Source organism: Helianthus annuus, chromosome 16 (genome assembly GCF_002127325.2).
Source record: "Helianthus annuus cultivar XRQ/B chromosome 16, HanXRQr2.0-SUNRISE, whole genome shotgun sequence".
In the NCBI taxonomy this organism is placed as follows: Eukaryota; Viridiplantae; Streptophyta; class Magnoliopsida; order Asterales; family Asteraceae; genus Helianthus; species Helianthus annuus.
Window position 1 is genome coordinate 18162678 of NC_035448.2, and position 16505 is coordinate 18179182.

Below are 16505 nucleotides of genomic sequence, written 5' to 3' on the forward strand. Positions count from 1 at the left end.
AAAATCGGGAAGTGAAACGACTATCTCTATCCGATACAATGGAGAGTGGAACTCCATGTAAGGATACTATTTCATCCACATATAGCTTGGCTAATTTTTCCATGCTAAAGGTTTCCTTGATTGGTAGAAAATGAGCTGATTTGGTTAATCGGTCCACGATTACCCAAATAGCATCATTACCTTTTCTGGTTTTGGGTAACTTAGTAACAAAGTCCATTGTTATAAGTTCCCATTTCCATACAGGCATTTCTAATTGTTGCAGTAAGCCTGAAGGTTTCTGGTGTTCAGCTTTAACTTGTGAACAAGTTAAACACTTAGATACATATTCAGCTATGTCCTTTTTCATTCCTATCCACCAGAAATGTTTCCTTAAATCTTGGTACATCTTATTATTTCCTGGGTGTACAGTATACCTAGATTTATGAGCTTCTTCTAAGATTTTCGATCTTAAATTTCCTTGTTTAGGTACCCAAATTCTGCTTTGATGAAATTTCCAAATTCCATCATTTCCTTGTTTTAATTCTTTTAGGTAACCTTTCATTCCTTCGGTATTGTTATTGATTGCTGTTTTCTGGATTTCTTTCACTTGTTCTCGTAAATCTACTTGTAGATTTATTCTAAGAGCACGGACTCGCTTGTGTTTTTCATGGAACTTACGACTTAAGGCATCTGCTACTACATTGGCCTTTCCTTCGTGATATTGAATATCACAGTCGTAATCACTCAGGACTTCCATCCATCTCCTTTGTCTCATGTTTAACTCTTTTTGCCCGAATATATACCTTAAACTCTTATGATCTGTATAAACAGTAAATTTACTTCCATACAGATAATGTCTCCAAATCTTAAGGGCAAAAATTATGGCTCCTAGTTCTAAATCATGCGTCGTATAGTTTTCTTCATGCCTTTTCAATTGTCTGGAGGCATACGCAATTACCTTCTTGCGTTGCATTAACACACATCCGTATCCCAGTTTTGAAGCATCACAGTATACTTCAAAACCTTCTGTTCCTTCTGGTAAGGCTAAAATTGGCGCATTGGTTAATTTCTGCTTTAAGATTCTAAAGGCTTCTTCTTGCTTTGGACCCCACTCAAACTTAGTGGCTTTACAGGTTAGCTTAGTTAATGGTACAGCTATTTTGGAAAAATCCTTAATAAACCGTCTATAATAACCGGCTAAACCTATAAAACTTCTAATTTCCATTGCAGTTTGTGGAACCTTCCAGTTGGTAATTGCTTCGATCTTAGCAGGATCTACGTGAATACCTTCGTGATTCACCATATGGCCTAAGAATTGCACTTCTTGTAACCAAAATTCGCACTTTGAAAATTTCGCGTACAACTTTTCTTTTCTTAACAAAGTTAAGAGTGCATGCAAATGCTGACAATGCTCGGCTTGACTTTTGGAATAAATAAGTATATCGTCAATAAATACGATCACAAATTTATCCAAATATGGTTTACAGATTCTGTTCATCATGTCCATGAATGCAGCTGGGGCATTGGTTAATCCAAAGGGCATGACTGTAAACTCATAATGACCATACCTAGTTCTGAAAGCAGTTTTAGGTATGTCTTCTTCTTGAACTTTCAATTGATGGTATCCAGATCTTAAATCTATCTTAGAGAAATACCTAGCTCCTTGTAATTGATCGAAAAGATCATCAATCCTAGGTAATGGGTATCGATTCTTAATTGTGACTTTATTCAATTCTCTATAATCAATACACATTCTCATTGATCCATCTTTCTTTTTTACAAACAACACTGGTGCACCCCAAGGGGATGAACTAGGTTGTATAAATCCTTTGCTTAGTAATTCATCTAATTGCTTTTTCAATTCTAACATTTCGGTAGGAGCTAATCGATAAGGTGCCTTGGCTATTGGTGTAGTTCCTGGAATTAGATGAATCCTAAATTCTACTTCTCTGTCTGGTGGTAACCCAGGTAAATCTTCTGGAAAGACATCTGGGTATTCTGAAACTACAGGAATTTCCTTGAGTTCCTTGCCCTTAGTACAGATGATTACAGAGATCATATATACTATTCCTTGGTTTCGTTTATAACTAGCAACTTTCATTACTGATATGAACTTTAATGGCTTTCTAGGTTTATCTCCTGAGATCTTAATTACTTCTCCAGTAGGTGTTTGAATTTCTATAGAATTCTTATCACAAATGATTTGCGCATGGTTGGCTATTAACCAATCCATTCCTAACACCACATCGAATTCAGCTAATTTCATAGGAAATAGGTTTGCAGTAAATTTATGACCTAAAAGTTCTATGTTTACTTTTTGCAGAACCTGATTGATTTCTACTGAATTCCCATCTGCAGTTTCTACTATCAAGATCTGTCTAACGGTAGATAATGGTAACTTAAGAGCTTGACAGAATGAAGTATTGATAAAACTTTGGTTTGCACCAGAGTCAAACAATACTTTGGCATAAACGTTGTGAACTAGAAACGTACCGGCGATTACATCTGGGATGAGTTCTGCTTCTTGAGTAGTCAGCTGAAATGCTCTAACATTCTTCTTAGTAGTTCCTTCAGCTGCCTTAGGTTTGTTATCAGTGACTTTGTTCAGTTTAGGACATTCGGTTTTGTAATGCCCCGTTTCTCCACACTGAAAACAAGTTACAGTTTTCTTCTTACAGTTTTCTTCACTATGTCCTGCTATTTTGCAATAATTGCAAATTCTGTTGCATTTTCCAAAATGGTTCTTACGGCAAACTTTGCAAAATGGCAAAGTTGCAGATCGCCCTGTCCCTCTTTTCTTGAAATTATTACTATTACCCATCCTGAATCCTTGGGTAATTTTCTGAGCTAATTCCTTCTTTCTATCTTCATCTCGTGTGCGGATCAGTTCATCAGTTAAGGTGTTAGCTAATTCGACTGCATCGTCAATAGTGCGAGGTCTCGCAGCTTTAACGATATTGCGAATTTCGCTAATTAATCCCCAAATATATCGAGAAATGAGTACCGGTTCTGGCGAAGCCAAGTTAGGTACCACTCTCGCATATTCGAAGAATGTTGAAGTATAACCACGACAATCCACCCCGGTCATTCGATGATTTAGGAATTTATTTGCCATTTGTTCCTTTTCATACTCAGGACAGAATTTTCTTTCGACAAGATTTTTAAATTCGTCCCAAGTCATAGCATATGCTACCCGTCTGCCTTTTGCCTGTAGCACTGTGTTCCACCACTCTAGTGCTCCTTCTTTAAATAAGTTTGAGGCATACATGACTTGATCTTCTTCAGCACATTTACTTATCGCAATTACTGCTTCGGTTTTCTCCAACCATCGCAGCGTTGCAGTTGCTCCTTCGTTGCCTGCAAATTCAGCGGGTTTACAAGCAAGAAATTCTTTGAAAGTGCAACCAGGCGTTGCAGACTTTCGCTTCTTAGGGTGCTGGGTGTGCTGAGATTCATTGTCATGATTTATATGGTCATTGCCCCTGTTGATGCTATTACTGAAATTATCTTCAGTAGTATGTTTGCTAGGTACAATATGTTGCGGATTACTTGGATTTTTCATAGCAGCAACGAACATTGGAATTGCGTTGGCTATTCCTTGGGCAACCATATTTTCAATATCTTGTTTAGTCATATATTGATCTTCTGGTTGTTGCTCCGAGTGATTAACTTCATTTACTGGTTCGTTATCGTTATTTGCCATCTGATGATAAGTTATTATGAACAATTAGTAATTAACAATAAATCATTTAAACAAATTATAACACATAAAGCCAAAATTATCGATTTCTCGATTGCATTTCATATCAGTATAGTATGCATCAATACACACCGATATTTTACAATGTTTTATTTGTTATGTTACAACTGATTTCACTATTTACTTTTACTATTATACAAGAATAATTCCACCACCCTCCTATTCGTCATCTCAGAAACGGAATTCCCTCTCGTCGTATTTCCAGGCAATCTGTCCCCCTATTTCCCTAATTCTATTCCCTGCATCCATTAACTCTTCACCAAAGTGGCGAAGTTCAGCCAGGTTTTCATTGCTCATCGGTGGATTAGGTAGGGGTTCTGGGTCGAATTGTGGAAGAAACGAGTAAGGACTGTTGACAATGTTTTGGAATTGCCAATCGTTAGTCCACCATTCTTCTGGTTCTATAGATTGGTCATGGACTATTGGTTCAGTGATTGTTGGTGTAAGGTTCATTGGTATTGGGTTTTCAACAGGATAGGTAAAGATACCTGAGTTGATAGGTTGCATAGTTTCACATTTTTCTAGTAAGGTATCTATTTGATCCTGAAAAGTAATTCTCCTGGTTTGATTGGAACTCTCTCCGACTTCTACCTGAGTTGGGTTAGAATCTTTTCCTATTTCTATTGCTATTTCCTGAGAGTACTGTTCAAACTGCTCCTCCATTTGCCTAACCTCATTAACTTCAGTTTCCTGTTCTTGTGGATTAGGGTTTTCCTGAATTATAATTGCTTTTCCTTTGTCTAAGGGTTTACTAGTTTTAGGGGTTTTTGTAACTGTCCTTCTCTTACGTATCCGGCTTCCCCATACATAATTTTTCTTTGGCCTTCTTTTTGGTTTGGGTACTGGTGGAGTAGGGAGTTCTACAGGTTCATCCACATCAGCAACGTATCCCGTAAATTCATGAGAAACTTCAATATTTACTGGGTACAGATTGAGGTTCTGAAAAGCTTCAGAGATCTCGTTCATGCTGTGTAGCATATATGCAAAATGCACAAAATATCGAGTTAAAACTTTGGAACAAAGTTTACCAAATAAACACAGAAGTTTTATTGCATACTTATTTGTACAAAATACAGGAAATACTCAGTTTTATTTATCTACTTACTGAGAATTACTAGTATTGTATTCAAGATGCTTTTTAAGGATTAGCATTTTCTGTTACAGTAGCTAACATATATAAATTAGCCCATTTTTCATCAAGTTTATCCTCCCAAGGGGATTTCTTAAGTAATTCCAGGTTTTCCTTTTTAATTTTCCTTTCCCTGATTTGCTCCTTACTTTTCTTAATAATCATATTCCTTTTTCTAGGAGAAAGCGGATTTTCGTAATTCGCTTTTTGCACAAATATTCCTTCCTCAGGAATTGTAGGGAGCTTTGAAATTTTAGTTTTAGAAGAACTACCCTCCTCGTAACTTGATCTATTTAATTTAAGATAGATATCTTGCAACTTCTGTTTATCCATACTGTAACTAACAAATAATCAGTTAAAGGCATATAAACACATAATCACATATAGTAATCAGGAAAAATTAAGTATCGTTTAAATACTTAATTAGCTTAACTTAGTGGCTCTGATACCACCTTATTTCTGTCACGGTCCCTGACCCGGTTTGACCCGTTTCAGGACCCGCGGAACAGAAAGTCTGCGGTAATCTGTTTATTGTGAGTTTAGCAGCGGAAAATTTATTTCACAGGATCGGCTAAGTTAAAATTTTTCCCGATTATTTTTATTTTACAATTCGGGTTAAAACCCCGGGTAATTTACAATATAAGTTTTTAGTAATAAAACACATTTCTTTATTTTTATATCGAGCCACTATCTTAAGCTTGAAATGCTTCCCCTGCATTTTTCCTGAATTACAGCAGATCACCTGAAACATGTTTGAAAAAGATTTTGTCAGCGGGGAAATACTGAGTGAATTATTCTAGTTACTGAAAACGACACATTTTAAGATTATTCACAGTGTTAAGATCTTTTACGCATGTTTCTGATATCAACCAATTACCCACAGTATTTGTCACTCGACCGAATCTGTGACAGTGGTCATATCACCATTGGCTGCCCCAATGAATGACGTAAATCAATTAAATTAGGTACGCCCACCTAAAATGATTTAAACTGTAATATTGTGCACAATACCCCACATACTGGCTGTAATTTGGTGATTACATCAACTTAATCACTGGTATTATAATCTCGGAAAATGAATTTGGAGTATTGTAAATAGTCACAAACTGTGATAAAAGAATTTATAAAAAGAGAATAACTCACATTGCAGATTTAGTGTTGATAGAATTTAGATTTAATCCATGTTAACCTAATTTCATAATAAAGCACACAAAACAGGATTAGTGATCAATACAACGATTATGATAATTCTCCGAGATCAATTGTGACAATGAATGTCCAAGTGCAATACTTCGGCTCATTTATCAAAATGACAAACGATAAAGTATAGTACTTCAACTCGTATATCGAATTATCGACAACGACAAAGTACAATGCTTCGGCTCATTATCGAATTATCGACAACGATAAAGCATAGCTCACTGTGGCGGCACTTAGATATTCTTTGGGTATATTGATTCCGGAAACTGAATCGTAATAGTGATCGACTAATTACCCTGTTTTGCGGCAGCACCTCGATAATAATGTGTGTGTGTGGACTGTTTTGCTTATAACTCGGCCTATGTAACTCCGATTTTCGTCGTTCAATTGCCAAAATTCAAGTCCCAACCCCTGCTATTTATACTGAATTTTTGACACCGTCGCGTAGCGCGAGGGGTACCCCCTTAGCCGTCGCGCTACGCGAGTGACCACCCTATTTTCATAGGGTAGCCCTTCGTGCATGTAGGCTTGCTGTGTCGATGGTTTTATAAATTTCGAATTTTATAATGAGTTATGAAGATAATCGTTATTAAGGTTTTGCCCCCCCCCTGAGTTTTAGGGCCCCTGATCCTGATTCTAATTGTTCTGGAAATTCTAGGGTTAGTGCAGAATTACTTGGGTGTCTCAATTAGGGTTTTCTTAATAGCTAATTATTATCCTAATTATTTAAAATTTAATGAGAGTTGTTACACCGGCCCTGCCGAAGCATTTAGTTTGGTCAAACTGACCAGCATATTAACAAGGGGTGTTTAGTATTTGACGTGCTGTCGTAGGTACACGCAAATTTAATCCCAATAACAACTATAGATAGTGGTAAATGGGTATCGAACTCAGGGAATATGTGGAAAATGTGTCGATTCTATAGCTTTGCACTTTAACTAAAATAACCTAATTTGCAAAAAGTAAATATCAATAATTTGGATTGTTTGGTTTTAACACTAAAATTAACTAATTAACTTCAAATCAAAGGTAGGTTGTAAAGCAGATTAGGAGAAAGCGACCATCCTAAACTTCCAGTTTGCTTTTGACAATTGTGTTGAGTTCACTAGAAAGAATCACATAGACATGATTCATGTATTATTGTTTGTTCGTGATAAAAGGGAACTGAGTACTCGGATTATGAAAACGCGAGGTTGTTACCCGATAACCAATTGACTAATATCTAACCCTAATCCCTCCCATGATATCTCGATTGTCAGCGACACCAAGAACGTACGGTTTAGAATATGATCATAACATCAATCAACAATTTACAAACAAACATTCACACACCATAATAAACAAACGCATTGCAAGTCTATTATTCTAGAAATACGAATCCAAACACAAAAGTCATAGACAAACCTTCAATTCAGGATGATCACCATAAGTTTAGCCACACATAGCTTGGTGAATCATCATAACAACAAGTTTAGTGTTCACATCAATCAAAAACATCAACCGAATGTTAGAAATTGTTTGGAACCAGTTACAAGCAGCCAAAATCGCCCCCAAGATGCCCAAGCAACGTCCAATGATGAGATAATGTGAAAAGACACCAAAAAACTCATTAAATGAGGCAGTTACGGATTTCCTCGCAGCATCCACCGTAACTTACGGTGCCACCGTAACTTACGGTGCCACCGTAAGTTACGGTGGCCTTCAAGATGTTACGGTGAGATTAAACTGAGTTACGGTGGAAAATTACAAGTATTAGGGCCACCGTAAATTACGGTGGCCACCGTAATTTACGGTGGACCCCTGATTGCTGGGTTTTGTTTCTTCTTTCATTCCACGCATGACCCGTTCATCTCTAATCCTTCCCAAGCTGCGTTTTCTCCATTTTTAGCTTCTGAACTGCACCTGAAACATAAGCACTCGTAGTTATCTAATTCAAGATAATTACACGATTAAGTGAAGGGTAAATTCGTCTTTTAACATCATTAAGGGTTGTCCTATGGACCACCCGTCACATCCCCACACTTAACCGTTGCTTGTCCCAAGCAACTCATCAAACCATTTTCAAAACAAGTGATCAATATAAACCAAGCACAAACATGCAGCCCTTTTACTAATCCCCTTTTAACACCGAAAATAATGCACCCCTCACTATGACTCTCCTCTCGGTAACAAGTAAGCACTAGTAATATGAGCTAGACACGCAAAGGCTAACGGGCGGTTACACAACTATAGGCTTGTACCTAAATCAATCCTTCTCCTAAAACGTGTCAAACATGAATGCAAATCAAAGGGACTTTTAAGGTTGTAACGTGGCTAGGTGTACAGGTAGGAAATGGAATATGTATCAAGTAGCAAAAAATTGACCCGGTCTTTTATTACACAAAGAAGCAAACAAACAACTACCAACTAACTACTATATACAAGATACTCAACATTACATTTTTTTTTCATCATTTTTTTTTCATTGCTTTTTCTTCTTTTTTCTTTTCTTTTCTTTTCATATCTCTTTTTTTTTCTTTTCAAACATAACAAGATAAACATACTAAAACGAGATGCAACACTAATAGACCGGGTCAAATACGGGTTAAATTTAGAGGAACTAGGCACGGGTTACAAATGATCGGCTTCAAGCTCAAATGGGCTACTAAATTCCAAACCCCCACCCCACTCGCAACCATGCTCATATATATAATTTATGAGGTCCAACCCCCCAAATCCCACACTCACACACACTAAAGACGAGGCTACCTAAATGCCCTTATCCTTTTCGCATTCATATTCGACTAAGGACTCAAACCGTATCAAGGCACAAGTTCTAATGCACCCCCACCCGTAGCCACTCTCATCAAAGATAAGCATTATTTATGTACAAGTGTGGCTTCAACTCTCACCAAGAATGAAAGGGGTATCAAGAGTTGCCGGTGCATCAATTGGGGTTAATCTAGGGTGTTCAAATTCTCACATTATTTTGCTTGACTTAAATTTTTTTTTAAATCTTCAAAAATTTCCCCCCATCCCCACACTTGGGATACATTGACCCCAATGTATGGTTTTAGGAGGATTTGATTACTAGACCTTTTTCACATCATCCAAAAGCTCAACACTCAAACCACAAATTTCTTTTTGGTATTTTCATTTTATATTTTTTTTTATGTTTTTCTTTTTTTTTTTTAAAAGACAAAACACCACCAACTAGCACCAACCCAACCGTAACATCACAACTAACACCACCCAACCACCCGACCATAAACAAAACAAGCTAACAAGTATTCACAAAATATACAAGGAAGGAAGACGACCTGACTAGTAATAGCGAGGCTGCGGAGGCCCAAAAATGGAAGACATCATGTCATTCCATTCTCCAAATGCAAATGAACCGCTACTACTCCCACCTTGTTGCGGAGCTCCTTCTTGTTGGCGCGGGTCGATCCATTGTGAATGATGAAGCTGTGGGGTCGGATACGACACACTACCATCATAAGGTGGTAGAGATGCATAATCCACATGTTGTGGATCCACAACCACCGGCCGCCCGGCGTGCCAATCTGCATGCAATCTTCTTGCTTGGTCATCATGGTATCGGTTGTTCATCTCCAATTCATGGGAATACGCCTGTGTGCGATTCCACGCCTCTTGACGCTCAAAGCTATGTTTCAAAGACCGCTCTATGCTTGCACTCATCATCGTGTTTTGATCAAATAACATCCGCTCCGAACCCGACCATGACTCAAAAATAGGTGCCGGAGGACGTTGATTCGCGATGACCTCTTGCATAGTGCCTTCATAAGCCCACCCGGGCTCATAAGAACTCTCCGTATAATCGTAGAAAGCACCACCATAACCTCCACCCGGGCCCCCTTGCCCCACATTCTCATTCACATTTACACCTCCTTGCGGCTCGTCCGCATAATCATCATCACCACTTGGGACTTCCGCAACACTTTCGGGTTCGTCCTCTTCACCCGGTAGAAGATCTCTTGCACCCACCTTTAATGCTCTCCATCTCTGCTCCTCCGACTTAAGCTTATGGTACCATTCCGATTGCGTGTAAGTCCAACCAATCCCCAACTTGTCTAAAGTAAAAGGCTGATGCCTTTTTGTTGCTCCTCTATCCTCTGACATGGTTGCCTTTTGCTGCTTCATCAATCCCGTGATAATTCGGCAGTACGGGATAATATCTCTTCCCAACTTGTTTCGGAAAATCCAGAGATGGTTCATGATTAGATATCGGATCGGAAAACGCGGAGCCCCAGTGAGTAGTGAATAAAGGGCAGCTACTTCCGGGTACCTCACTTGCTCCTTGTCCCCCCTTCGCGGAATGACATTTAAAATGCAGATTGCTAGCAAAAACTTTGCTTCGATTTTCAAATTCTTCCAATACAAGATTCCATGATAAGTACTGGGCAAAAACAACGTTGCTAACATATCATTCCAACGAGGGTGCTTCTCCGGCTTTATCAAAAGGTTATCAAGGTCAGGAATCATGTAGTCACGCGTATGTAAACTATCATACTTCCCCAACTTCTTTAGCGTATCAAAAGACATCTCCACCAGAATCCCATGCACTTCACCCATTAACTTCATTTGTGACGGCTTATCATATCTATTACACTTAAGGGTTGCCATCCATTCTTGAATTTCGGCTATGAACAAGTTGTTTTTATCCTTATCATAACAACTAAGTGCCGACTCCCATCCTAGAGCGTGGAATTTGGCAAACACACCAAACTGGCCAAATTCAACCTCTCTCACCTCCCTTTCACAAATGAATGCAACTGCTTTATTTTTCAATCGGTTCATACTGTCGTGAAAGAGTGTTGGTTGCCAATGCTCCGGTTGCTCATCCAATGGACCCGAATCCCATTTTGGCTTTTCAGCCGGGTCCAACTCCATTTCTTCCTCGCTTTCACTCTCATCAACTCGACCCAAATATTGCCTCTTCTTTGGTTGCACTTCCGGCTGTTTGCCCTTTCCTTTCGACGAAGAAGATTAGCTAGCTCCCGCTTTCTCCTTTGTCTTTACCATTTTCCTGCACACATTGAAACAAACAACACAACCAAACACCAAAAGTTAGTCCCTTCTCCAAACATCCCCACACTTGCTTGTTACTATGGTTGTAGATGTTAGTGAACCAAAATTTTATAAATCATTTTCAACAAAATTTGGGCATGGTGTCTCTACAATGTAGAGATTCCCAAAAGTTCACTACTTTAATCACAAATCCTACATCTACAAACCATAACCATATTCAAATAACCATTTGCATAACAACATCTAAGAACAAGCAAGTGGGTATGAACAACTGACAAAAATAACCTTCTTCTTACAATGCATCAACAAAACATAGTAAATAAACTTCATACCTTTGTTTGAAGATGTAAGAACACAAATGAAACAAGAACTTCCAGAAAGCCCCAAAATTTTCGGACCTAGGGTTTGTGATTCAGACCCGAAAACCTTGTTTTCTCGCAAATCTCTTGCCAAAATCAGAAACTACGTGAAAAATTAGTCAAGATAGACCTAGATTTCACTTGATTTGGCTAAAGATTAAGAGAGTTATGAAGGAATTAAGGTTGAAGAAGGGTATGGAGATCTTGTGGGTCTTAGAAAGTGATAGATGAAGTTGTGGTGAGGGAAGAATAAAAGAAAATGAGTGGCTGGGGAGGATTCACGTGAATGATTGTTATTATTATTTTTTTTATGTAACGCAAGAACCAAAATGACCCATCTGCTCGCCAGGTCCACCGTAAATTACGGTGGACGCTGGCCAAAAAATCTCACCGTAACTCAGTAGCAAAATACCGTAAAGGACAAATTTTTTTAATGGCCACCGTAAATTACGGTGCCACCGTAAATTACGATGGCATCTGGGCAAGTCTGGTTCGCTGAAAAATGTTATTTTTTAAATGTTCTTTTTATATTTTTTTTTCAGTTTTTGCGATTTTTTTTTTGTTTTTAAATTTTTTCAAAAACATGTAAAAATCACCCTACCCCCTCGAAAGTCCCGTGTTGTCCTCAACACAATGTTAGAGTAATTCGTGACCCGAATATCCCCACACTTGTTTCAAACATGGATTTCAAGGAAATACGGTAATTGTGCAACTGTACAAAACAAAACAAAATGAAATGCTACTATTTACACTACCAAACCTGGGCCTCTCATGGTTGTTCCTCATCGACCGGGCGTAAAATGTAGCCCACTTTGTCAAGCTCCAAGTTGTTTATGTCGTTCCCCTCCAAGTATGGTTTCAACCGGTGACCGTTCACCGTTTGTTGTTTTAGTGTTTGCTCGTCTTGGATGTCTACGTCACCAAACCTGCCAACTCGCTGAACAACATACGGGCCCATCCATTTACTTTTAAGCTTGCCTGCAAACATCTTGAGTCTTGAGTTGTACAACCAAACTTTTTAACCCACTTCAAACGCTTTCTTCCTTAATTTTGCATCATGTACCTTCTTGAGTTTGTCTTTATACGCCAATGCGCATTCATACGCCTCGTCTCTAAGCTCTTCAATTTCACACAATTGTAACTTCCTCATCTTCCCCGCTTCGTTGTAGTCCGCATTAACCGTAGTGATCGCCCAATAAGCCCGATGCGCTAACTCTATTGGCAAATGACAACCCTTCCCATAAACCATCCGGTAAGGTGTTGTGCTAATAGGAGTCTTGTAGGCCGTTCGGTATGCCCACAACACATCATCCAATTTATTCGTCCAATCCTTCCTATCCGTTCTTACCATCTTCATGAGAATTTCCTTGATTTGACGGTTGGACACCTCGACTTGTCCACTCGTTTGCAGATGGTAAGGTGTGGCAATCCGGGACGCTATACCTCTTCAACAATTTCCCGAAATTAAAATTCTTGAAGTGCGAACCACCATCACTTATGATAACTCTTGGAATGCCAAAGCGAGAGAAGATGTTGGATTGAACAAATTTACAAACAACCGAATGGTCGTTTGTGCGTGTTGCAATAGCTTCAATCCACTTTGAGACGTAATCCACCGCTACCAAAATATATAGGAAGCCATTCGAATTTGGGAAAGGGCCCATAAAGTCAATACCCCATACATCAAATATCTCTACTACCAAGATCGGTTGTAATGGCATCTCATCCCTTTTCGAGATGCTTCCCATCTTTTGGCAATTTACACAATTTTTAGCAAACTCACAAGCATCTTTGAAAATTGTGGGCCAATAGAATCCACATGAGAGAACCCGATAGCCTGTTTTGTGCCCACTAAAATGACCTCCACATGCGGATGAATGAGCATGGGTCAAAATTTCCAACACTTCTGTCTCGGGCACACACCTCCGTATAACTTGATCCGGTCCAATCTTGAAAAGATCCAGTTCATCCCAAATGTATTGCTTCACTTGGACCATAAATTGTTGTCGTCGCTTCTTAGTCCAATGATTCGGTATGGCATCCGTGGCTAAATAGTTGACATAGTGAGCATACCACGGTGCAACAAAGGTGGAAACGGCTAAAAGTTGCTCGTCGGGGAAGCTTTCATTTATTTCACTCACATCATCAATTCCTTCCACCGGGATCCGAGACAAGTGATCCGCTACTACGTTCTCACTTCCATTTTTATCTCGAATTTCCAAATCAAACTCTTGCAATAACAATACCCACCAAATCAAACGAGGCTTCGCGTCCTTTTTCTCCATCAAATATCGGACCGCACTATGATCCAAATATACCACAACTTTACTCCCCCAAATATACGAGCGAAACTTATCCAAAGCATACACCACCGCTAATAATTCTTTCTCGGTTGTGGTGTAATTCAGTTGCGCTTCGGATAAAGTTTTACTCGCATAATAAATCACCACCGGCTTCTTATCAACCCGTTGACCCAAAACTGCACCAATAGTAGTGTCACTTGCATCACACATAATCTCGAATGGCTTTGACCAATCCGGCGGTTGCAAGATGGGAGCTTTGACCAAATGTTCCTTCAAAACAGTAAAAGCTTGCATACATTCATTAGTAAAATCAAATGGGACATCTTTTAATAACAAGTTGCATAAAGGTTTGGAGATAACACTAAAACCTTTTATGAAACGTCTATAAAACCCCGCGTGTCCCAAAAATGATCTTACACCCTTAACATTTTTCGGAGGTGGCAAAGATGATATTACCCGTATTTTTACTTTATCCACCTCCATGCCCTTCTCTGATATCACATGACCAAGCACAATGCCCTCTTGCACCATGAAGTGACTTTTTTCCCAACGTAGCACTAAATTTTTCTCAACACACCTTTTTAAAACTTTTTGTAATTCGTTGAGACAAGCTTCAAAATAGTGCCGAAAATGGAAAAGTCATCCATAAATACTTCGAGCGACTCTCCAACCATGTCCGAGAAGATACTCATCATACATCGTTGAAAAGTTGCCGGTGCGTTGCACAAGCCAAATGGCATTCGCCGAAAAGCAAAAGTGCCATATGGACAAGTGAAGGTGGTCTTGTGTTGGTCATCCGGGTGTATTGCTATTTGATTGTAACCCGAATACCCGTCCAAAAAGCAATAAAATTTTTGGCCCGATAATTTTTCAATAATTTGGTCAATGAAAGGAAGCGGGAAGTGGTCCTTAGAAGTGGCGGCATTCAATTTTCGGTAGTCAATACATACACGCCACCCGGTGACCGGTCGGGTGGCAATTTGTTCACCGTTCTCATCTTTGACTACTTGAATACCGGCCTTCTTAGGCACAACTTGGGTGGGACTCACCCAAGCGCTATCCGAAATCGGATAGATGATTCCCGCATCCAACCATTTTATTACCTCTTTTTTTACTACCTCCCGTAGGTTCGGATTCAATCGCCTTTGAGCTTCTCGTGTCGGCTTTGCATCATCGGTGGTAATAATTTTGTGCATGACGATAGATGGACTAATTCCTTTGAGATCGGCAATCGTCCATCCAATAGCTCCCTTGTTCTCCTTTAACACTTCAAGTAAGGCTTATTCTTGTGCCATCTCTAAATTAGAGGCAATAATGACTGGTAGAGTGTCATTATCCCCTAAGAAAGCATATTTTAAATGGCTCGGCAAGTCCTTAAGTTCCAACTTTGGCGGTTCCTCTAGCGATAGTTTAGTACCCGAACTTATTTCCGGCGGCAAGCCTTCGAATTGATGAGTCCATGGCGGTCGACCTTCCTTTAAAGCCATAGCATCTTGCTTTTCTTCCTCAACCCCTAGTGCACACGCATGTACTTGTTCAGAAAAATCACACAAACAAATATCTATGCCATCCTCCTCGTACTCGTGCGGGTTGCATCCATCGACTAAATCTGCCATGAAACACTCATCAACACTAACATCATTAGAATTGTTAGTAAAAACATTCAAGCGCATTTTTCGATTTCCAAAAGTCATATCGACTGTACCAAATCTACAATCGATCACGGCATGCGCGGTGCTCAAAAATGGTCGACCCAAAATTACGTTTTGTTGTTGTTTTGGGTCCGCGGACGAGTAGTCCAAGACTAGAAAGTCAACCGGGCAATAAAACTCATCAATTTCTACAATCACATTTTGAACCATCCCTCGGGGTAGCTTAATGGACAAATCGGCTAAAACAACCATTGTCTCCACTCTTGCTAACGGACCAAAATCGTATTGGTCATATAAGCCCCCCGGTAAAATGCTTACCCCGACTCCAAGATCAAGTAACGCCTTTGCCATTTGAAAATTACCAACTTGTATATTTATCAATGGCGTACCCGGATCTTTGAGTTTAGGGGGAAGCTCCCCGTTTAAAACCGCACTCACTTGCCTGGTCAAGTCTACCCGCTTAGGCATTTTCTTCTTTTGTTGCCTTTTTTGTGTACATAATTCCTTAAGGAAATTAGCATAAGCGGGTACTTGTTTTATTGCATCAAGTAATGGAAGATTTATTTTCACTTGTTTAAACATGTCCCATAATTCTTCTTTTTGGGGACCTCTTGATGCAATAAAATTTTTTCTACCCGGGTCAAGCAAGGCCGATGGAAACGGGACTTGACTCGGTTCACCCTCAACTTTTTCACTTTTCTCATTTTCACCCAACCCCGGTTTGTTAACATTTGATTCTTTAGGTTTAACCGGTGAAACTTCATCATCACTTTCATTACCCGTGATGTCCTCAACTACCCCCTCAACCAATTCGGGTGACAAATTGGCTTTAAATTCTTTTCCACTTCTTAAAACACTAACATGATGAAGATTAACATTACCTCGTGACGAACCATGTGAAGGATTTACCTTGGTGTCGCTAGGAAGTTGACTGACGGGTGGTCCGTAGGACAACCCTTAAAAGGCTTAATACAACGCACATTCTACATTTTATTTGGTTAAATTGCTTGAATTAGATAACCACTTCATGATTGGATTATGCAGGTGTTAAAGCCACCAAGATGTAAATTTTAGGAGGCATGAAGGAATGAT

General features: G+C 39.3%; 1 protein-coding gene across 1 annotated transcript; it reads right to left on the bottom strand.

Moving 5' to 3' along the window:
- Positions 1-15041: 15041 nt before the first annotated feature.
- Positions 15042-15881, bottom strand: LOC110919008. Its single transcript, XM_022163289.1, has 2 exons — positions 15467-15881; positions 15042-15370 (listed from the first exon to the last, which is right to left on the bottom strand). The coding sequence occupies exons 1-2, from the start codon at positions 15879-15881 to the stop codon at positions 15042-15044; spliced, it is 744 nt and encodes a 247-aa protein (XP_022018981.1).
- Between the last annotated feature and the right edge of the window lie 624 nt (positions 15882-16505).

What these genes read in the sequence shown, in the direction of transcription:
- LOC110919008 (XM_022163289.1), bottom strand. Translation starts at nt 15,881, where the DNA reads ATGCCTAAGCGGGTAGACTTGACCAGGCAAGTGAGTGCGGTTTTAAAC. An exon ending in CGTGATCGATTGTAGATTTG is followed by an intron (nt 15,371 to 15,466) that starts GTACAGTCGATA and finishes GTTTCATGGCAG; the next exon opens with ATTTAGTCGATGGATGCAAC.